At 42.1% G+C, this 23,602-nt stretch overlaps 1 protein-coding gene across 4 annotated transcripts in view; it reads right to left on the reverse strand.

The window, feature by feature from the left end:
- tsc22d2 (TSC22 domain family 2) overlaps positions 1–23,207 on the reverse strand; it is a 136,431-nt gene extending 113,224 nt beyond the window's left edge. Inside the window, exon 1 of one of the 4 annotated variants that reach the window (XM_063045361.1) lies at positions 19,770–23,207. In XM_063045361.1, the coding sequence (XP_062901431.1) occupies positions 19,770–21,625 (1,856 nt within the window). In that variant the 5' untranslated portion in view covers positions 21,626–23,207. The remainder of the gene's footprint in view (positions 1–19,769) is intronic. The other 3 variants (XM_063045362.1, XM_063045359.1, XM_063045360.1) reach the window with 3 other exon arrangements.
- Between the last annotated feature and the right edge of the window lie 395 nt (positions 23,208–23,602).

A 23,602-nucleotide genomic window follows, 5' to 3' on the forward strand; every position in this document is an offset into this window, starting at 1 on the left:
AAACATCCACCGACTTTGTCTATCCTGCCTGTTATTTCCTCAATGAATTCCAATAGGCTTGTCAGACAATATTTCCCCTTAAAGAAACCATGCTGACTTTGGCCTACTAAATCACGTGGCTCCAAGTACACTGAAACCTCATCATTAATAATGGATTCCAACATCTTCCTAACCACTGAGCAAGGTAATTGGCCTTTAAATTTCCTTTCTCCTGCCTCCCCCGCTTAGCGTGCCTGAAACACTGACTATCTGACTGTCATGTAGTTTTTCCCCAGTACTACTTTTGTTTCAGATTTCCAGCATCTGTAGTTTTTCTCTGATTTCTCCAACCAACTAAGTGTATAAGGTAGCAAAGTGGTTAGTGCAATGCTTTACAGATCACCAGTGTTCAAATCCCGTCACTATCTATAACGAGTCTGCACATTCGCCCTGTGATCATGTGGTCTTCCTCCCACATTCTAAAAGACGCATGGTTAGGATTAATGAGCTGGGACCAGAAGCGTGGTGTCACTTATAGACGGCCCAAGCTAATGTTGGGGGCAATGGTGGTTATTAGTACATTTCTCTTCATGTTTCGATGTAAATGTGACAAATAAAGCTAATCTGTAAGTCACGTTTTCTTTAATGGAGTGATGTAAATATAATTCATACAAGTGATAGAATAGGAGGGGCAAGAGGGGGAGGTGAATTTTAAAGGGCAAGGTGCCAGGGATAAGACTTATACACGTACAATTACAACAAAACAACGTGGTTTTGGCCCAAATTTCTTTTCTTCGGTATTCACTGAGGAGGAGGATATTGAATTGTGTGAGGTAAAGGAAACAAGCGTAGTTATGGAAAGTACGACAATTAAAGAAGAGGAAGTACTGGCGCTTTTAAGGAATATAAAAGTGGATAAGTCTCCGGGTCCAGACAAGATATTCGCTAGGACCTTGAGGGAAGTTAGTGTGGAAATAGCAGGGGCTCTGACAGAAATATTTCAAATGTCATTAGAAATGGGCATGGTGCCAGAGGATTGGCATTTTGCTCATGTCGTTCCATTGTTTAAAAAGGGTTCTAAGAGTAAACCTGGCAATTATCAGCCTGTGAGTTTGACGTCAGTGGTGGGTAAATTAATGGAAAGTGTTCTTAGAAATGGTATACATAATTACCTGGATAGACAGGGCCTGATTAGGAACAGTCAACGTGGATCTGTGCGTGGAAGGTCATGTTTGACAAATCTTATTGAATTTTTTGATGAGGTTACTAAGAAAGTTGATGAGGGTAAAGCGGTGGATGTTGTCTATATGGACTTCAGTAAGGCCTTTGACAAGGTTCCACACAGAAGGTTAGTTAGGAAGGTTCAATCGTTAGGCATTAATATCTAAGTAATAAAATGGGTTCAGCAGTGGCTAGATGGGAGATGCCAGAGAGTAGTGGTGGATAACTGTGTGTCAGATTGGAGGGCAGTGTGTACCGGTATGCTTCAGGGATCTGTACTGGGTCCAGTGTTGTTTGTCATATATATTAATGATCTGGATGATGGGGTGGTAAATTGGATAAGTATGCAGATGATACTAAGATAGGTGGCGTTGTGGATAATGAAGTAGGTTTTCAAAGCTTGCAGAGAGATTTAGGACAGTTAGAAGAGTGGGCCGAAAGATGGCAGATGGAGTTTAATGCTGAAAAATGTGAGGTGCTACATTTTGGTAGGACTAATCAAAACAGGACATACATGGTAAATGGTAGGGCATTGAAGAATGCTATAGAATAGAGGGATTTAGGAATAATGGTGCATAGTTCCCTGAAGGTGGAATCTCATGTGGATAGGGTGGTGAAGAAAGCTTTTGGTATGCTGGCTTTTATTAATCAGAGCATTGAGTATAGGAGTTGGGATGTAATGTTGAATTTGTATAAGGCCAAATTTGGAGTATTGTGTACAATTCTGGTCACCGAATTATAGGAAAGATGTCAATAAAATTGAGAGAGTACAGAGGAGGTTTACTAAAATGTTGCCTGGGTTTCATCTCCTAAGTTATAGAGAAATGTCGAACAAGTTAGGTCTTTATTCTTTGGAGCGTAGAAGGTTGAGGGGGGACTTGATTGAGGTGTTTAAAATTATGAGGGGGATTATAGAGTTGACATGGATAGGCTTTTTCCATTGAGAGTGGGGGAGATTCAAACAAGAGGACATGAGTTGAGAGTTAAAGGGCAAAAGTTTAGTGATAACTTGAGGGGGAACGTCTTTACTCAGAGAGTGGTAGCTGTGTGGAACGAGCTTCCAGCAGAAGTGGTTGAGGCAGGTTTGATGTTGTCATTTAAAGTTAAATTGGATACATATATGGACAGGAGAGGAATGGAGGGTTATGGGCTGAGTGCAGGTCGGTGGGACTAGGTGAGAGTAAGAGTTTGGCACGGACTAGAAGGGCCGAGATGGCCTGTTTCCGTGCTGTAATTGTTATATGGTTAAGTCATTGATAAGTAAGGGCAAAGGTTACAGGGAGAAGGCAGGAGAGGGATAATAAATTAGCCATGATGGAATGACAGAGCAGACTCGATGGGCCAAGTGACCAAATTCTGCTCGTGATTCTTTGTCAGAATTGGAAAGAGATGAGAGCTATTTTCAGCAGGAGAGGAGGTGGGGATAGATGTGTAGAATAAAGAGAATGTTTGTAATGGGATGAAGGAATCCAAAAGTCATCAGCACATTAAGTTTCTTGGTCAGTGTAATGAATTTTAAAGGGTAAGGTGCCAGGGATTAAGACTTACACAAGTACTATTACAACAAAACAATGTGGTTTTGGCCCAAAATTGCAACGGTATTTTTGCCCATAGATGCTGCCTGGCCTGCTGAATTCCTCCAGCATTTTGTGTGCGTTGCCTGGATTTCCAGCATTGGCAGATTTTGTCGTTTGTGGAAAATGCTGGAACTATGCAGGAATTATCGATGGAAAGAGAAAATGAAGTTTCATTTGAGAGGTCCTTCTTCAGGCTTGAGAAATAAAAGTTCCTACCCAGAGCATTCCACGCACCTAGCCTGCGTAAAAAAAACACCTTAACCCTGACAACTCCCTATACTTTCTTCCAATCACCTTAAAATGATGTCCCCACTTTTGCCCTGGCTATCTACACAATCTATACCTCTCATCTTGTACTCCTAACAAATCACTTCCCACCCTTTGCTCCTAAAACAAAAGCTCTAGCTCACTCAACATATATGCCTGTAACATGCTTGCATAGCTGGCAACTCACCCAGTGGGAACAGAGGTAGATTCAATGGTCTTCAACAGTCATGCAGGGTTAATGAGATTGCAACCTTGGTATATGGGCACTGAAACCTTGTAGTATTACTGTTATAGTCCTACACAATACACTGCCTCTTCAGACCTGTGCTTCTAACCACTAGTGATGGAACATGCTCTTAACAGTCCTATCAAGTGACAATTATCACCAATCCCCAGATTGTGTTCCATCAAGGTCCCCCAGACTGCATCAGTTGTTGATGGTTGAAACAAGACTCATGTAAATCTGCAATCAATGAAAATTAAATGAGAAACACTCCGGTGACCCCCTTCTCACCCCCAGGATATCACTGCACAAGTTCCTCAGGAAAGCATCTCCGATCTAATTGTCAGCTGCTTCAATGCTCTCCCATCATGAGGTCAGAGTCGGGGAACAAGCTACTGTCTGCAAACTGATCCATTCCAATTGTCAGTTCTTAGTCAGCGAAGCAGCAAACACTTATGGCAGAAGACCTAGACAACATTCAGACACAAGCTGATAAGTAGTACTTAACTCCTCTAACAAGAGTATGGCATTACCACATCCCATACCAACTAAAGCCCTCAAGGGCTTTTGGGTGGAGGGGATTAAGGATCATTGCATTCCCGAAACACCCAAGAGTAAGGTCAGTGGCTGAGTAAGGCACAGTAACAGTGGTTAGCACAATGCTATACAGTACCAGTGGCCTGGGCTCATTTCCTGTTGCTGTCTGTAAGGAGTTGGTACATTCTCTCTGTGACCGCGTGAGTTTCTGCTGGGTGCTCCACAATCTGAAGACATACCAGAGGGCAAGTTAACTGGCCATTAGAAATTGTCACTTGATTAGGCCAGAGTTAAATTGGGGGTTACTGAGTGGTGCAGCTCCGCACTATATTGCAATAGTTTAGGAGAATGGAACAGATGGGACTAAAAATCAATTTCTTCTTCATCCAGCAATGTCAGTAAAACCCATATTGTTACTAAGGTGACTGGGTAAAAAAAAAAAATTTAACTTTGAGGATGGGAAAGTACGTAGATGTAGGGGATTAGTGGAGCACGAAACTGACTGAGATGAGCTGGCATTAAATTAGAGCCTTTGCCATTTGATCCATGTATAGTTAAACATAAACTCAATGTAACATTTAGTATTAGAATTAAATTTGCCTTTCGTCTATACACATTGGCTTCAAAATTCAATATGAGTTAGAAGGAAGAGGAAACTATCTGGATCCTTCAGCCTATTCACCCATTTAATAAGATCCTGAATGATCTCATTATAATCTTAACATGGATGCTTATACCTGCAGTAACCTTTCACTGAAGAATTAATGCATTTCTGCCTTAAATATATTCCATGACTCTGCTCTCAACATTCTTATCGAAACAGAGAAGACTCATAGACCTCAGCTCAAGTTGGTGGCTTATATTTTTTTCAACAGTGATTCCTAGCACAAAGTGCTGGAAGAACTCAGCAGGTCCAGTACCATTTATGGAGGGGAATAAACGTTTGACATTTTGGGCCGAGAACCTTCATCAGTACTGGTCTTGGTGAAGGATCCTGATAAAGAGTGGATCTCAGCTTTATTCCTCTCTATAGATGCTGCCTCACCTGCTGAGATCATTCACCATTTTATGTACATTGCTCAGGATTTCTGTTTGACTCCTCCAGATGGTTCCACAAGAGATCGGATCCTCTCCATGCCATTGCGTAAGCCCTTAAAGAAGCGGTTTCCAACTTCGTATACTCCCAGTCAATGGAAAGGGTCCATAGCATGAAAAAGGTTGGGAACCCCTTTCCTAGAGGATTTTACACTACAATCAAGTCCCTAGCACTCTATATTCCAGTATACCCATTTAGCCTTGTAAGGGTGACAAGGCTGTGGATGTCTTCTCTCCTCTCTCCCAACTCTCCCCCCCGCCCCCCCCCAAAGACAACACTGGTTTGGTGGCCCTTACTTACAGGGAACTAATGAACCAAAATAAACCCCCATCCCACTTTTCACACTTTCCCCAATCTCACCTTCAACATAAAACAAAATAACATCATTGAGATTTTAGCCAATGATCACTGAAGGGGAAGTACCCAAGGAAATTTCTACAACATTTTTTTAAAACCCAATGACTAATACACATCCTTCCTATGGACTTGAAATATAAACACTATGCTAAGGCTACTGGGAGCTCAAAAAAAATGGAAGTGTTTCGGATCCAGACAGTTCTCAAATTTCTGCTGTAATCAATCCAAAATACAATGTACTTAAAAGCCACATGAATTCAATTCAAATCATTAACAAATAAACATGCATGGACTAAAACAATATAGCACAGAAACAGGCCCTTCAGTCCAGTTACGTCAATGCTAACCATGATGCCAAACTAATTCCATCCGCCTGGATGTTGTCCATATCTCTACTTCCTGGCTATTCATTTGCCTGTCTAAATACCTCAAATGTTGATAAACTGCTTTAGCCACCTCCTCTAGCAGTATGCTTGAGGCACTTGCTATTATCTTAAGAACTTTCCTTGCAACTCTTCTTTAAACGCCTCCCCACTCCCCTTAAACCTACCCCCTCCAGTACTTCACATTAAAGACCATCTATCTGATCAATGCCATATTCATTTAAGCTTGACGTTCCCTTGTACTCACTTTCCACTCCTCTTAAGAGGAATTTCTCTAAAATTTTTAATCTTGAAAGTACCAAGACATGAAAATTATTTACCTTGATTGTCTCAAGTTTCAGAATTACCAATAAAATAGTGCATGTGCCTGCTGTACACTTCTTCAAGATCTAAGGTTTTAGTTTTGAAGTTAATAGAGCACAGAGAATTAAACAAATTCTTCCATACCTGCTTTGTCAAGGAGTTTAATCTTAGAAATAATCCCATGACACTGACACAGGAACATCCCTCTTTCACATTCAATTCAAATCATTAATTAACATATACATGGACTAACAAAGAATAGTACAGCACAGACAACAGGCCTTTCAACCCACTATTTCTGTGCTAAGCATGATGCCAATCCCGAAGGTCACTAAAGCAGCAAAATCCATCCTCGTGTACCACTATCTAAACAACGGTTTTAACTTTTCCAGAATATTATTGGTCACATTCAAGCTCATATTTGGAAAGAAGTCAGCTACCATCATTTCCCACAGAGCAAAAATACAAAATAACTACCTATTAAAATCTGATTTAGGAAATGATTCAGCAGCAATTAATCTGAAGGAAATTATTAATGCACAAGGTTCGACGCAAGTAGAGAAATACTCGATACCTAATATTTGGTTGAAGTTTTAATTTACATATGACAAATGAGCACTGAGAAGCAATGCAGATTCAGTGGTCTGCCTTGCAGAAAGTGTCATCTTTGCCAATAATTAGTTCTACCACAGGAACTCTGTGTAGGAGGTAATGAAATACATTAACACAATCAAGGAGAGGTCCCACTTACAATGATGCCATTGCATTTTCAGCTCAGATGATGACTGGCCAGGGCAACCCTGCTCTGGTGGAAGAACACAGTTCATACCCACCTATTCAACTGGATTCAACAATCCTTTGCCATTTGTTCAAAGACAGCACGGTGTATGCTCCTGGTCAACACTAGTCCCTCAACGAAAACATACTTCAGCCTATAATTTTATTGTAGTTAAGATACTTTGAGGTTTGATAAGACACTGTTAGATCAATTGGCCTGATGGTGGCATAAATTTAAAAACACAAGATTGAAAATAGATTAATGCATAATTAGAAAATAATAATTAGTATTTGAGGGGGAAAAAAGTCTTGGATATTAAATCCAATCAATTCAAGTTTTTCCACCCAAGCTGAAATTTATTCTTTTCCATAGATGCTGCCTGAGCTGCTGAGTTCCTCCAGCATTGTGTGTGTTACTCTGGATTGCCAGCATCTGCAAAATCAGTGTTTGGAATTAATTTCCAGTGGGATTTATATGGAGGATATGTTAATCAGTACTTGAAACAAAAGACACTGTTGAAATGTCCTAATATTTTGTAATTCGATGCTATTGATGCCATGAATATTTGTCACACTTTTTCCTATATCAAATTATACACAAGCAAGATTGAAATGATCTAAATACTGCCTTCAGTTTGGTTTTAAACAGCAGCAAAATTCAGCCAAAAACAAAATAGCATACAGTCCAAGCTGCATTGCAGATGCAACAGGAAAGCAGAGAACAGCAGGTACTGCAGAGCATGGGAAAACCATGAATCAGTCATGGTCGCAGAACAATGGATAAGGAAAGCTTAGCTCATCCACATCAACAATCCCAGTTTTAAAACAGACTTCACTACCTTGACCTGCAATTCAAAGCATTAATTTGCCCTGCAATAAAGCCAGCTTCAAGGTTGCCTTTCACTAGTTTGAACATACAACCATCACATAATTTACTGGATTTTGCTTTCCTACAGATTTGAACTCAGGTGCTCTTTTCAAAATGGCACCATTTGGCCTAGTACTAAGCAACCCCAAGTGTACTACTTTCTTAATTCTCTAGCTTCATGGTTTTCCTTTATAAACGTAAGGACATCCAAAACTCAACTGCATGCATCCTAACACATACCAAATCCTGGTATTCAGCCTTCACCTACATACTCATCCTACATTTACTCCAGATTGAGCAAACACTCAAGATGAAGGTTCTCGGCCTGGAACATTGGCTCCTTATTCATCTCCTTAGATGCTGGCTGACTCGTTAGGTATCTCTATATTTATGTTCTCCAGCATTTTGTGTGCCGCTCAGGAAAAAAGTTTGCACTTAGGTTCAAATCCATCTCCTAATCCCAACTTCAGCACTCTCCAGATCCACAATCATCTGGGATAACCGTATCTTATCCCTTCTGGCATGCAATTATCACCAAATTTAATTGATCTATCAGACACACACTCAGTGGTCACTTTACTTGGTACACTTGCTCGTTCATGCAAATCTAATCAGCCAGTCATGTGGCAGCAACTCAATGCACAAAAGCATGCAGACATGGACAAGAGGTTCAGTTGTTGTAACGAAATGGGAAGATATGTGATCTAAGTTACTTTGACTAAAGAATGATTGTTGGCACCAGATGGGGTAGTTTGAGCATCTCAGAAGCTGCTGATCCCCTGGAACAAATCCAGTGAGCTACAGTTCACTGGATCTTGTTAATGACAGAGTCAGAGGCAAATGCCCAGACTGGTTCAAGGTGACAGTAACTAAATAACAGTGGTGTGCAGAAGAGCATCTCTGAATGCACAATATGTCAAACTCTGAAGTGGATGGGCTACAGCAGCAGAGGACCACTGTCATTTTATTAGGTACAGGAGTTAGCTAATAAAGTGGCCTCTGAGTGTAGGCATCTTCACCACTGGTTGCCAAATACCTCCCTAATACCTTCTACTTGCTTTAAACGTTACTACTCTTTCACCAAGATTTTGGTCCTTACCCAATTCGTCTGTAAGTGGTTGTGTCAACTTTTATTTTGTAATGCTCATGTGGAGTACCTTAAAACATTGCTACATTAAAGGCACTAAATAAATACAAGTTGTTGCCACTGTACTCTATCCAGGCTTTAAGTGAACCCCTTGAATACTGGCAAACACAAAATCTGAAGTATGGCATGTCAGGATAACGGCACAACACCCCTGAATTCTTTAAATTGCATTACAATTATACTGCTTGCCAAGCACTCACTTTTATTTGGAGTCTGGCGCCGGTTGGGCTGTATCATTTCTTCCTCTTTCCCATTCAAGTTGCTACCAAATTCAACTAGTTGGGAACAAAAGCAATAGTTGATCTTCAACTGGAATTCTCCTCTAAAGGCATTTGCAATTCATGTTGCACTAGCCCCAAGCAGTTTGCATCTTTTAAGAGTTATTTTACTACCCAATCAGCAGTCCCACTGTGAATTTCTGTATTGAAAATTCAAAACTAATGTTAAAAATCAAAATCAGATTATCACTGACATATATCATGTTTTTATTTTTTTAGCTAAACAATGCAAGATACAAATTACTGCAAATTAAAAATTAAATAGTGTAAAAGAGAAATAGCAATATATGGATTATATAAAAATCTGTTGGCAGAGAGGAAAGTGGTCCTGAAATGGTTCTAAATCTAAATTCAAAAGGCAGCTTGTCTATATTCAACTTCAAATCAAAAATCAAACCACAATAAACACTGCAGCCTATATGCAATGGTGACTTATCAGTAACGATTCAGAACAAATTACAAAATTTACTGTTCCGTGTGAAATGCCAGAGTGAAGCAGTACTATCCATTTTATTTGGATCTAAAAAAATTAAAATATAAGAAAGCTAGCCGCTCAGTAAGCACCTTAGTGATTTAAATGTTCATTAAATAAACTACACACTTGTTAAATGAGTTAACTACCCTCCACTTTAAATTCACCAAGACGAGATGCAGAAGTTCATTAAACCGTTTTTTTTGTACACTGAAGCTTCGAGCAATTCTTAAAAGTACTTTCAAGAAACTAACAAATTTCTCTTTCTTGCTGAATCCACACCTGCTTTTCTACAGGTATTGGGCATAGTACTGAGAACAAATGCAGAAAAGGGCAAAGTCATCGCATGCTACAGTACTGTTGCCCTGACTATAATACCCTCTGCAACTCAACACTAAATAGCTTACTGGAATACCAGGTATAATTAAAAATATTCAGGTTACAAATTTCAAAATTAATAGTAAATGACCAAATACAGATTAATACTAAATATTCAGATAGTAACATTGTATGTTTGACAAATTCTAATGAATCTATGGACAACTGCTTTAAATTTAATGCACCCGAAGTATTCAGACGGTGGTAATGTATATTTGACAAAGTCTAATGAATCTATAGGCAAGTGCTTTAAATTTAATTTCTCTAATAGTGACAGCCCAGTGTTCTAATTTCTACCATTGTGATTCTGTTGAGCTTCCTCAGAGTAGGATTGGTTTATAAATCCAAACTACCGAATAGACGAACAGACCAATGCAATAAAGGTACAAATCAACAAAGACCATGAAGATACTAGGTTTAATGATACGTAAAAATACAGCGTAAAATGATGTCAGACGTTCTGGCATGGGGACTAAGTACTAAATCGGAATTGCTTCTTTCGCGTCCCGATGAGCAGTGTAAAATGTTAACAAATTAATCAGTTAATATTCACAGCAAAATCAAATGTGGCTAGATACTAGATTCAAATTGACCAACTTTAAAAGTAATAGAACAGGTTGAACATAAAACATTTATAAACTTCCAAATGACTTGCAATAATCATAGCATATCTCTGCAGTAGACAAACTTGCCTTAACTAAGACTGTAAAGTGGCATCACTCCAGGCTGTTGAGAGTCCAACATTGGGCTTATCTGTCTCAGAAGATGCCATTTAAGTTTTATAAACTTACCATTTTATAATGGTATTGGAATCTTTAGAGGTAATGATATCTGAAGGATTATTCTCAATCAAAACGGTTCAATTTGCAAATGTCTTCATGTCATTTTCCATCCAACAGCTTGTGGGTTCAGAAGAGTTCATCTAAACATGTGGAATTTATAGACTGAAGGCAAGAGCTAAATAATAGTTGAAATGGTCGGGTGCCATATTTCAGTCTGGAAATTCATGTACAACTGTTCTTTAACTTCTTCCACATACATCATGAATCTAAGCTAAGCTCAGAACTCATCAACCCAGCTACAATTTGATGAAGGGATAACGTACAAACAAAATTGGGATCAAACTTTTCTATTCGAGGTCAGAATAGACTTGCTTACATTAAAATTTCAAACTGTTTAACAATTCACAAATTCATAATGCCACTCTAAAGCAGTTCCTACTACATATCAGTTTTTGAAATCAGCTTTCAATCCTCATGGCAGGGGGCCTGATATTTAAAATTAGACAAAGCCAGGATAACAAAATAACCATTGCCATAGTAACACATACAAAATGCTTGAGTAACTCAGGAGGTCAGGCAGCCTCTATGGAGAGGAGTAATCAGGCATCGTGACAAAGAGTCTTGGCCCGAAGTGTCAATGCCAGTTCTGGTGAAGGGCTTTTGCCCGAAACATCAATGTCAACCTTGACGCAGGAGCTCAGCACGAAGCGTCAATGCCAGCCCTGATTAAAGGCCTTTGCCTGAAACATCGACCATTTATTCATTTCCATAGACACTGCCTGACCTGCTGAGTTCCTCCCGCATTTTGTATGTGTTACTCTGAATTTTCAGCATCTACAGAATCTCTTATGTTTATAGTCACTGCCATGTTTTAAACTGCAAACGCTTTGCTCTATCATGGAGACAAGATCAATCTGCTGTCATCTCCATCATTAATATTCAAATTCAGCATGTTCAGCCAATTACAAGACCAAGTTTTACAAAAATATAGATTACTCTACTTGAGGATCCTACATTCAAAACCTTCAATGTAATTATTCTCACTTGCCACTATCCCTAGTGATGTCTCCAGTGTAATGAATCTAAGCACAAATGTCTGGAAGGTTTTGAGCATCCCTTTCTGATGGTAAAACTCTAAAGGTTGATTTATACTTGTGCGTACTAGCTTTTGCCGTAGCCTACGCAAGTGGGCTACGCCGTTGTGAGCATTTATACTTGTGCCTTGCTGTGTCTGCGTCGCGCTGCAATTCACCGCCAAAACGCTAGTTGGCGGTGGGGATTCCATGCCATTGTGTTGAGTTTCTTCGTGTTGAAACACAACACAAAGAAACTCAAACTTCAAACAATGGCGACTGAAACTGAAGGAGGGTGAATTTTCTGTGCTTGTCCGACCACTGAGAGACATGGACGAGGAAATGCATTTCAAATATTTTCGGATGTTGGCAGGTAGATTTGACGATTTGGTTCACTGTCTCCAACCATTAATATCGCATCAGTGTACGCACAGTATACTCAGACTGGCAATCACCATTCGAGTTTTAGCTTCAGGTGGAAGTCAACAGGCTGTAGCAGCTAGCTACAAACTGGCATTGAGCACAGGGTCCTCCATAATTTCGGAGGTCTGTAAAGCTTTATGGAAAGCATTGCAGCCAGAGTTCCTTCCCTGCCCTTCAGTCGCCCAATGGGAAGCTACTGCAGTGTAGGAGGAAATGCGATGCTACCAAGTGGACCAATTACAGTTGTTGCGGTCTGTGTTGCCACGACATGTAGCTACATTTTAGGAGAGGTGCGCATTAGGCTATGGCATAGGGTTTGCGTAGAGTACAGCGTAGGGTGCGCCGCTACGCTGGACATTTGACGCACAAGTATAAATCAGCCTTTATCCTTGGCTCTCTGGAACTTCCTCAGAAACACTCCTACTTGAACCCCAACCTTGTACTACTCCTTTGGATTGTCTTTCCTTCTAGATGCTGTGCTGGTTACTGTCAGCTTTTTGTTAAACTAATGCAACAAGTGCCGCCAAAGCAGTGAAATACCAAGCCAAAATAAAGTTGCTTAATGTGCAAGCGTCCTGCAGAACAAAGTCTTTGAGACAGTTGCGCAACTTGACAGCGACAATAAGGCTAGTTTTAAGTAACGAAACTGCTTCTGGGTGTTGCCACAGGCAACACAAGTAGCTGTTAAAAGTAAACTTGACAACCTAGTGAAACACCTGTAGTCCGTAGTCTCTAACAAAGGTCCTTGGACTTCCGGGCTTTGGAACATACATTTGCTCAAAAGTCACATTAAATTCTATTAATTCACAAACTGTAATAAAGTAAAGAAACACATATCAAAGTTGCTGGTGAACGCAGTAGGCCAGGCAGCATCTCTAGGAAGAGGTACAGTCAACGTTTCAGGCCGAGATCCTTCGTCAGGACTAACTGAAGGAAGAGTGAGCAAGGGATTTGAAAGTGGGAGGGGGAGGGGGAGATCCAAAATGATAGGAGAAGACAGGAGGGGGAGGGATGGAGCCAAGAGCTGGACAGTGATTGGCAAAAGGGATACCAGAGGATCATGGGACAGGAGGTCCGGGAAGGCAGATATAGTTAGGGAAGGAATTTCAACTAGCAACTGAGAACTATTTGAAAAAAGTGCAATGTTTAAGCAGCCAGAATTAGAGTACAGATATCCAGGCTGACATGGTTCAAGATTTTGGAGAAAGGGAAAGGCAAGTCAAAAAAGGGACTTAAAAAATTCATGACAGTAGAATATGCTTTGGTTCAGCTCAGCAGTTGTAAAGGAATGAGTCAAGATTTCAGCTGGAAATACATTGAAATAGGGCAGCATCGAGTGATGCTATGGAGACAAGCTTAGTGATGGCACAGATGTGGTGCATTTCTCATCCAGTTGAGCCTTCACATCAAGTGTTAGAATTGAACTTCAAATGTTTTCGATCCTGGCAGCTAGGAAATAGACTAAAAACAATTTTTATTGCTCCAATATTCACTGGAAACTTATATTCACCTGGTACTAGAGTTTAGACAAACAGCCTGACAAATTAGGGTGCAGAAAGGGAGATCAAGGAAGATGGTTGTGAAATGAAAAGGTTATTACTACAACCTTAACAAGACGACTACAAAATGCCTTGGAAAGTTCCTTAAAGAATACCAGAAGAAAGTGCTGGGAACAGGAAGGCAGCAATTACAAAAGGTTCTTCACAAACAAATAGATAGTGACAAAGGAGCCAGGTTAAATAAAAATACTACAAAGAACAATCTGAGACAAGTACAGCAGCGAAATCCTTCACTGCAACCTTACTTTGTTAAAAATTATAATTATTTGTAGGACCTTCCACTAGAAGCCATGATAAATTTTATAACGAAGTTATTTAGCAGAACTCAACTGAAACAGCCACACAAAATTTTTAAGGAAGCTCACATAAGACATAGGAGCTGATTGAGTCCATTTGGCCATTCAATCACAGCTGATTTATTATCCCTCTGAAATTAATTCTCCTGCCTTCTCCCTGTAACCTTTGAAGTCATTACTCATCAAGAACCTATCAAGCTCTGCTTCAAATATATCCAATGGCTTGGTCTCCAAAGCTGCCTTTAGCAATGAATTCCACAGATTCTACACCCTCTGGCTAAAGAAATTCCTCATCTCCATTCTAAAGGATGTCTTTGTATTCTGAGGCTGTGCCTTTTGGTCCGAGACTCCCTGACTATAGGAGTAATCTTCTCCACATCCATTCTACCTAAGTATTTCAATGTTCAACAGGTTTCAATAAGATCCCCTCATCCTTCTAAACTCTAGTGGGTACAGGCCCGGAGCCATCAAATGCTCCTCATATGTTAACCTTTTCACTCCCAAAATCATTCTTGTAAACCTCCTCTGGACCCTCTCCAATGCCAGCACTTCCTTTCTTAGTATGCTACACTGCATTCCACATCCATTACCAAACACTTCATATTAATATACACAACTACAATTTCCTCAACTCCGTCATCGACAGCCCCCAGATGCGAAAGGAAGGGAAGGCATGCGACTAGCAACCCCATCCCATTTTTAAAAAAAAAGAGCTTCAGAAGCACCAACAGAAGCTCCAAAACCTTACCCTGGGAGAGAAAGAAGTGTTGCCTAGAAGACACCTGGGGACAACAAAGACTGACGCAGAGCAGAGGACTTTGGTGAGCTGCTGTCTGCGGACAGTGCTCTAGTATGGATGCTGGGCTTAAGCAGTATAATTTCCTTGCATTAACTTGCAATCTGGATCTTACCTATTGATAAAGGCAGTTTAAACTTACAGAAAAAGGACACAGCATTTACCTGGGGCAACTTAATTCCAATAACTGAGTTAAAATGAACCAAACCAATTTACAACTGTTATCTGGAAATTTCCAACAGAATGTGCAATTAGGTGAATATTCAGAAGTGAGGACTAAGCTAAAGAATGATGGATCCTCTGTAAAATGGCCAGCTGACATTCACTATTTAAGTGACAAAGAACAGTTAGAATTGGAGCCAGCAAAGATTGAATCAGCAAGGAGAGAAGGGGAAGAAAACTGGACAGTGGGATTGGAAGGAGAAAGACAGCACTGGTCCCAGGAATTTTTGGATGGATTTATCACCAGAAATGGCCATAAAATTCAGAAAAAAACTTAACTTCAAAGTGAAAAAGAACAAATTTTTCCAGGCCACCCATGATCAGATATGAATCCTTTATGAGTACAATGTTTACATTCTTTCCTTCAAAAATATTATCTGAGAGCTTTTGAATCAACCCTTTACAGATGAAAGGCACAAACGTAATTTCTAAAAAATCGTGACCATGCTTTATTTTCCAGAGATGTTCAATGACAAACTGACAGTGCATTTTGTGCACTGATGGTAATTTATAGAAACTACTCCACTCAGTAACTTCTAACTGGAAGATATAAATAGGCCAGAGATTTTCATGAACCCTCTGCATTTGTTAGAGTGGGTCCACAATTGCAACCACCCAGTGTAATCTTGGAATGCAGACCAGAGTTCACGGAGGTTATTGAGTTCTGTAAAATTATTTATACCATATCCTCATTTCCATGTGTTCTATTTGCCAACTATTCAGACATACATTTCTCAATTGAAATGACTGATGCACATAACCAACTGTAGTAAATGAAAACCTTAAGTTTACAACCTTATAACCTCCGTAACTATGATGAGAATAAGAAATAGTACTTCCCTTGGGGGAATAAAATGATATACCTTCCTTTGCCTGAGATTGCACCACATTCAAGATATGCAATTGTTTCCATTTCAGAAGAAGTTACAGCAGGGGAAGTACTGGCCAAGACAATACCACTGGCTCCTGTCTCAGAATACGGCACCACATGACCTTCAGTATTCACAAAATAGAAAAAGCAGTGTTTTATCCACAATTTGCTGTCCCAAACCAAGTATTCCACGAACAAGCTTAAATCACCAAATTAAAATTAGCTTCTTCAATATCCCCCTCTCATTCTCACTAAATTAACACACTCAGACCTAAAAGAATGAACACTATAATACATTCAGTGAAAGGAAACCTGTTACTAATAACTTTAAGATCAGTACCTTGTTTCAGTAAACCAACTACACTAATCATTTTGATGCAACTCAAAATGACTGCTTATACATTGTTTGCATTCTTCTATAGATAGTGCAAAGTTTATATACTTACACCGAGCTACACATTGGGATATCAGATGAAGTCAAAGCTACCACAAGTCTAGAACTCGCTGGGGTATTTAACGAAAGGACAGAGTCCATGGACCTGTGAAAGTATTCCAACATTGGCGACCCCTCTCAAGTAAAATCAAACAAATAAGGAACGAGCTCGACTCTTACACTATCCACTACACTAAGGATTTGTTCTCTCCAATAATGACACACCTTGACTGCAATGTACTGCAATTTACTTGCCTGGGTTACTCAACGGCAACTCCAAAACTGACAAACTCCACCACAGGAAAGATGAGGGCAGAAGGCAGAGGGGCCTAGCACTCCCTGCCATCTCAAGTTGCACAAAATCCTGACTTGGAAATCCGTTCAGTGGCCACCTTATTAGGTGCCTCCTGTAGCTAAAGTGTCCAAAGTGTGTGCTCGTGGGCCTTCTGCTACTGTACCGTGTCCACACGAGGTTCGATGTGTTGTGCATTCAGAGATGCACTTCTGCACACCACTGTTGTAATGCATGGTTATTTGAGTTAGTGTGACCTTACTGTCAGCTTGAATCTGTCTGGCCATTCTCCTCTGCACACTCTCATTAACAAGCAACACACACAAAATGCTGGAGGAACTCAGCAGGCCAGGCAGCATCTATGGAAAAAAGTACAGTCGATGTTTCAGGTCGAGACCCTTCTCCAGTCCTGCCAAAGGGTCTCAGCCATAAATGTCAACTGTACTTTTTTTGCCCACAGACACTGCCTGGCCTGCTGAATTCCTCCAACATTTTGTATCTGTTGCTTGGAATTCCTGCATCTGCAGATTTTTTATTGCCTCTCAGTAACAAGGCATTTATTCCCACAGAACTGTCACTTGCTTACATTTTCCGCACCATTGAAGTCTAGTGACTGTTGAGAATGAAAACCCCCAGAGCTCTGAGATACTCAAATCACCCCATCTGGCACCAACAAATCATTTCACAGTCAGCCACTTAGATCACATAGCTTCCCCATTCTGATGTTTGGTATGAAAAACAATTGAACCTCAACCATTTCTGCATGCTTTTATGCAGTGAGTTGCTGCCACATGATTAGCTGACTAGATATTTACATGAACGAGCATATACCTAATAAAGTGGCCACTGAGTGCATACCACTATTTCTTCAGCATCACAGTTTAAACATAGGAAATGCCTAACTGTGAAGTATATTCATAAGGACTTTAAGTGGCTCATCAGCACTTTCGAAAGGAATTGCTAATATACATTTATTTTCCCTAAACACCCACAATCCAAAACCAAGTGCAAATTAAAATGACTTGAAATCTGGGACAACACTGCATCCATACACAACACAATACTAGTCTCTTTTTAAAAAAAATTGCCGCTCATCTGCTAATTGTTTCGCAGTCTTAAAGCAATACTACTTTAAAGACCATAATAATCATCAATTACACCTTAATAAATTACAATACACCAGTTACCCTTTTCCAATGGACATATGCAAAGCAAGGGTTGTTACCAAAACTGCATGGCTGCTTTAATGCCAGCAGACAGCTTAACTAGGTCACAATTCTTTTCAGTTTTATAGATTTTCAAAATCCAGAGCATATATGTTGGTACATAGGACACATCTGATGCAACTGAAGTTTGCCCTTCACTGGCTCATCCTGTTTTGAATCAGCATTGCAGGTCAAAGTACAATTTTACTCCAGAAATAATACTTCTCCCAAACCTGACAAGTCTGTTAATTACAGAGGTCTGTTAAAAACTATGTCACTTTTCTCTGCATGTACAAGCCAATGGTGCTGAAAATTAGCACCTTATTTGAATGCACTAAAAGTGGGTAACCACAACTGGTAACCCAACAGCATACTGGCAGTCTGTTAATGACTAGAAATATGGAAGATCACAGTCATTGCAAAATGAATGAGTCAAAGGCAAAATCCAGACTAAAGATTAGTTCTAAATGTGATAGAGCTAAGAGATGTGAATATGCAAAATCTTAATCCATTCTTTTTTCTCATGTCATGGCAGTGGAACCATCTTATATTCACTAAATTTAAATTTTAAATTGCAACAGTAGAAACTTTTATCATGCTTATGCTCTACAGGTTTTGGGATATCTAGGCCTGAAGCTCAAGGTATTTAAGTGCCTGGTTCAAAACTCTGCTTAAGGAGAACAAAAATGAATTCAGCTAAATTTGAGCCTTAAGAAACTGGTGTTAAGAATTCTGGCACACAACAAATAATCAACTCTTAAACAAAGGACAAAGTATCACAATATACCAGCAAGAAATGAATACAAATTTTAAACATTTTTTTTAAGTGTTTGATTATCCAACGTTTATAGATTAATCGATTGTAACAGGTCTAAAGCTTCCTGTTTACTTTTTTGCCATACCATAAGGAACAATTATCAAAAAGTGATTCCCTAACCAACAAAAGAAAATGTTCAAAATAAGGCTCGTTTATCAGAATCATGCACAGTTTAAAATAATGGACAAAATTGAATAAATTATCTTTCTGCAACAAAATGAAATCATGTCAGTTACCAGGCACTATCTAAAGTCTAGAGAAACCAAACCAAAATCAATACAGTGACACTCAGATGTAGAGTAATGCATCAGAACGTCAGATTAAATTATTGCCATATGAAGTTGCTTAATTAACTAGATACAGCACCATGACCTATATTTGAAATCAGTCTAACAATTTCAAATTTTAACGGCATAAGATGTTTACATATCAAGTATGCTTCACAGATGCACTAATAGCTAAATATAAAAATGTTGGCTTTTAACCATAACTGTGGTTCATATTGTTATATATTATACAGATCAAAGTTTAAATATTTCAATCTAAAAATAATAACATTTTTGAAGTGATTTATTCCCTCCACAAATGAATAAAGTCTTTTTTTACAGCAAGGCAATATATCTACTGAGTACTCCATGCAACTTCAAACCATAAATGGAATTGGACTTGGCTCTGGAAGAGACTGGCACCTGCTTGTGTAGACCATCTGATATCAGTCCCAAAAGGTGGGTCATTAGACAAGATTCATTGTGATAATCAATTTCCTGGATCTTTCCTCAATCAACACAGGCACAAAATGCTGCTAGTTCATTTCAGAACAAGATATCTTTGATCCCTTGTCTTTGCTGTTTAAGTCAGGTGGCAGCAAGTAAGGTACTAAATCTGCCTCTGAATATCCCAAAGGGAAAACAAAGCATTCCCACTTCTGTAGGCTGGAAAATACAGTGACTAGGCTCAGCTGTGAAGACTTCTATAGATTCACAATCCATCCCCACACACAGTTCATATAATCCTGAACAATTAGAGTACTGGTACACATGAAATCACAGCCCAACACATATAGGTAAACATTACATTTTCATTACAACAGCATCCTGATCCAATAAGAACAAGTGCTTATTCAGAGAATAACCATACCTGTCTTCATCTCCATCAATTGGTATTGGTATTGAGAACACAGAATTTGTGAGGCTGTTCATTGGACTGGCCACTTGCAAATTCAAAGGGTTACCAAGAATTTCTGGAATTAGAGGCTTCATGGAGGACTTGCTCTCACCCGACTGAGAAGTCTGAGGTACAAGCTGTTCTGAATTTCTTCTCTCCTCTAGGTGACCTGTACCTTGCTGTGTCTGAAACAGGTTGGTCTGTGACATGATTGAAGATAAGTTGATTGAACCTTGCATCGCAGGCAGAAGCCCAGGTTGTATTAGCCCAGTACTCCCAGTCATTGGTGTCTGTGTACTTTGCTGGGACTGAACCATGGTTGCTGGAACACTTGGCATTGTAACAGACGCAGCACATACATTAGGCGTCACACCAGGCACACTTGAAACGCCAGTACTAGGCACATTTTGGATGCCAGCAGCCACACTGGGTAACCCGGGCACCTGACTGACCATTCCAGGCTGCAGACCCAGAGCCTGATGCTGTTGGGTTAAATGTTGCTGAACACCCGTCAACCCCAAACTTGGCTGCTGCAGGATCAGACCCTTTGTAGGACCCGGTCGAGCATTCTGTTTCCCTTGGCCACTCTGACTGTCCAAATCACTGTTCTGGGGTAGCACTGCTGCAACCTGAGTTCCACTGCCAGGTGACTGCATGGCTGGAGAAGGACCCTGACTTGTCACATGACCAGCAGGAAGGCTCATAGCCGCAGTGTTCTGAATTACTGTACCTGGTGAAGACTGCTGGATAGTTCCCAGACCCTGCATGGCAGGCAGATGTTGCACATATTCTGTGTGGCTGTTGGGAACAGTTGATTGAGACGGTAGTAAATGCGGAACGTGAGAAAACTGAAACTGCTTAGCTTGCGAAGCGTGTACATTAGCAGCTACATTAGTCTGGGAGCTTGATGCGCTGGCTGACTGGATGGCCATACCATTAATCCCACTGAGCTGCCCCAAGCTGTTCTGCGAATGATGTTGCTGAGCGCCCACTGCAGACGGATAGATTTGAGTGCCGGATGCAGCTTGAGTCACTGGAAGCCCGCTTGGAGGCTGCTGGCCTTTGACGAAACTTTGACTCTGGTGAAGTACATCAGTCTGAGCTAACTGCGCTACCGTGACACTGATGGAAGTGTCAGCCTGGGGATCGAGGCCGTGCATGGACTGAACGGAGCTGACCGTGGCGCCCAGGCCACTGTCTCTGTCGGCGCACGGCTGCTCCAAGGCAATGCTGCTGCTGCTGGCGTTGGGTCTGATGTTGTCGGCCGACCTTGCCAGCATTGTGCTGTCCGAATCGCGGTCGTAAAACTCGGTGCATACCCACCGTCCCCGGCGGAAAGGCTCGCCCGAGCCGTGGTCCAACTTGATCACCCTGAACCGCGAGGTGCAAGCCACGGCCGGTTGCATGGGCGTCCCTCCGGCGGAGGTGCCGCTCACCGACGTGGAAGCGGTCGGCGTGGGTCCCGAGGCCGTGGCGGGCCCGCTGGCAGGGACCGGGGCAACCGTCCCGCCGCCTCCTCCCGGCCCCGTTGAGGGGAGCCTGCCCCCGAAACTCTCCCGGTCGTGAGGGATGTTGGGTGAGAGCGCTCCGGGGGTGTCCGCCTCACCCACATTGTTAAGGGTCTCGTCGGACGAACTGCGGTCGCACACTTCGGCGTGCTCGTAGTCCGTGGCCCGGGACGACACGTCAAAGATCTCGGAGGAGATATCCTCGGTGCGGGACTCGTCCGGGTCGTCCAGGCTCTCGGTATCCTCGGTGATGCTGCTGGCCGCCACTTGAGCCGTGGTGACGCTGGTGATCTGGAAACCGCTCTTCTTTTTAACCGGCATCGTGAAACTGTAATAAATACCTTCAGGACCGCTCTTCTCACCTCGTCTTTCGCCCCTCCGCCGCTCGAAAGCTGGAAACACAACCACGAGTATAAATTCGATGGTCCTGCTAAACACTCTTGTTCTATAACAATTCACAGTCGATCAAGGAAACCATCTTCTCGTTGCAGTGGAGAAATATCCCAGCAGAGTGAAAATGATAAATAGGCAAATAAATCTCCAAGAGTCAGTAGGTTGTCCTGTAGGTGAGGGGGGTTAAACTGCCCCGCTCTCACACGCCGAAAATACTGCGACAGCCGCGGAGAATGACCATGTCTGCTGCTCCGCTCTGGGTTTCGCTCGGATGAGGTGTCTCCCGTCCCGGAGTCCCGCTTCTTGCTGCGGCAGCTCGGGCAAAACGTATGAGGGTGACTCTATATAGCTCGTCGTTAGTCACACGGCGCTTTCACCGTCTATCTCACGGGCTGGGCTCCCCTCCCCACCTTCTGGTCCGAGAGGGAAAGGAAGGGGAGGGGAGGAGGAAAGGGTGCAACAGCCGGGCTCCGAGAGCCTGCCCTACCCGGGGTGGGCGAAGGGGGGTGGAATTCAGCCGCTGCTCTCTCGCTAACTGATCTCTCTTCTCCCCCCACCTAGCAATAAAAAGAATGGAAGGCCGGGCCGGTGTCGCAGATGAAACACCGCCTACCCCCCTCCTCCCTCCCCCAGAACCAGTAGCGTCTTCCTCCTACTCCTCCTATCCGGGGACAGGGGAACTCAGGGCCCCCCGGCTGACTGGACTGGATGGAGGGAGGGAGGGCGAGCGGGGGGAACAAGAGTGGGGCAAAAGAAGTGGAGGGGGTAGGTTCTTGTCCTGACTAGCGGAGCGATGCCATCGTCCACCACCTCCCGCTGCTGTGCAAATGGGCCGGAGACAGGGAAAGAGGGAGGGGACGGGGTGTTGAGCAGGGGGAGCGAGCAAGGGAGGGAGTAAAGTACCTCCCTGCCTGGAGCCGGGGCCTTCACCTCACTCAACCGGACACACGCTGGCTAAACCCACCCACCAACCCCGGCAGCCGCTGCACAGGCCGGTTAGGCGGGGAGAGGTTAGAAAACGGGGGGCGGAGTGAAACGAGAGAAAGGGGGCTTCTTTATTTATTTATGGCGGGGAATGGGATAGGAGAGCCCACCCCTCTGACTCTCACGCAGCGACCCGGGCGCAGGCCGGCTGTTTCTCTCTCTCTACCCCTCTTACTGCAAGATGGCTCGCCGCCTGCCGCACGGCACCCTGGGAACGTCCTCCCTCCGCTCCCCGACACGGTGACGTCATTACGCAGACATCCTCACGCACCCTTCCTCATTGTGTCCTTTTGGGGCCACGCGTGGCGGTGCCATTCTGAGATCATTTCATTCTTATCAATGCACGCATAGCCCTATCATCATCCCTTGACTCACAAGTTGCTACATTTCGATCCTATGCTGTTATTTTTTATTAATAAATTTATTCCCTTAACTGTATAAGCATTGCTGCCCTTCCCTAGAATAAAGGTGTTGGGAATTTTGAACAACACACAAAATGCTAGAGGATCTCAACGTTATGGGAGGGGAAGAGTCAACGTTTCGGGCCAAGACCTTTCACCAGGACTGTAAAGGAAGGGGACAGAAGCCAGAATAAGAAGGTGGGGCTGAGGTGAGGTGATAGGTGGAAGAGATGAAGGGCTGTAGAAGAAGGAATCTGGTAAGAGAGGACAAACAAGAAAGGGAAAGAGAGGGTCCAGAGGGAGGCAATGGGTAAGTGAGGAGCAGAGAAGGGTTGAGATGGTAATGAGAATGGGGAATGGCAGGAGAGCCCAACTTTAAATGTATGGATGGAAATTACAATGGATATTTACAAAATGGAGACAATAACAGGAAGCAAAGAGTGGGAATAAACGGGACCTTTTCAGAATGGCAGGCGGTGACTAGTGGGGTACCGCAAGGCTCAGTGCTGGACCCCAGTTG

The sequence above is a fragment of the Mobula hypostoma genome, chromosome 4, assembly GCF_963921235.1.
Source record: "Mobula hypostoma chromosome 4, sMobHyp1.1, whole genome shotgun sequence".
NCBI classification, from domain to species: domain Eukaryota; kingdom Metazoa; phylum Chordata; class Chondrichthyes; order Myliobatiformes; family Myliobatidae; genus Mobula; species Mobula hypostoma.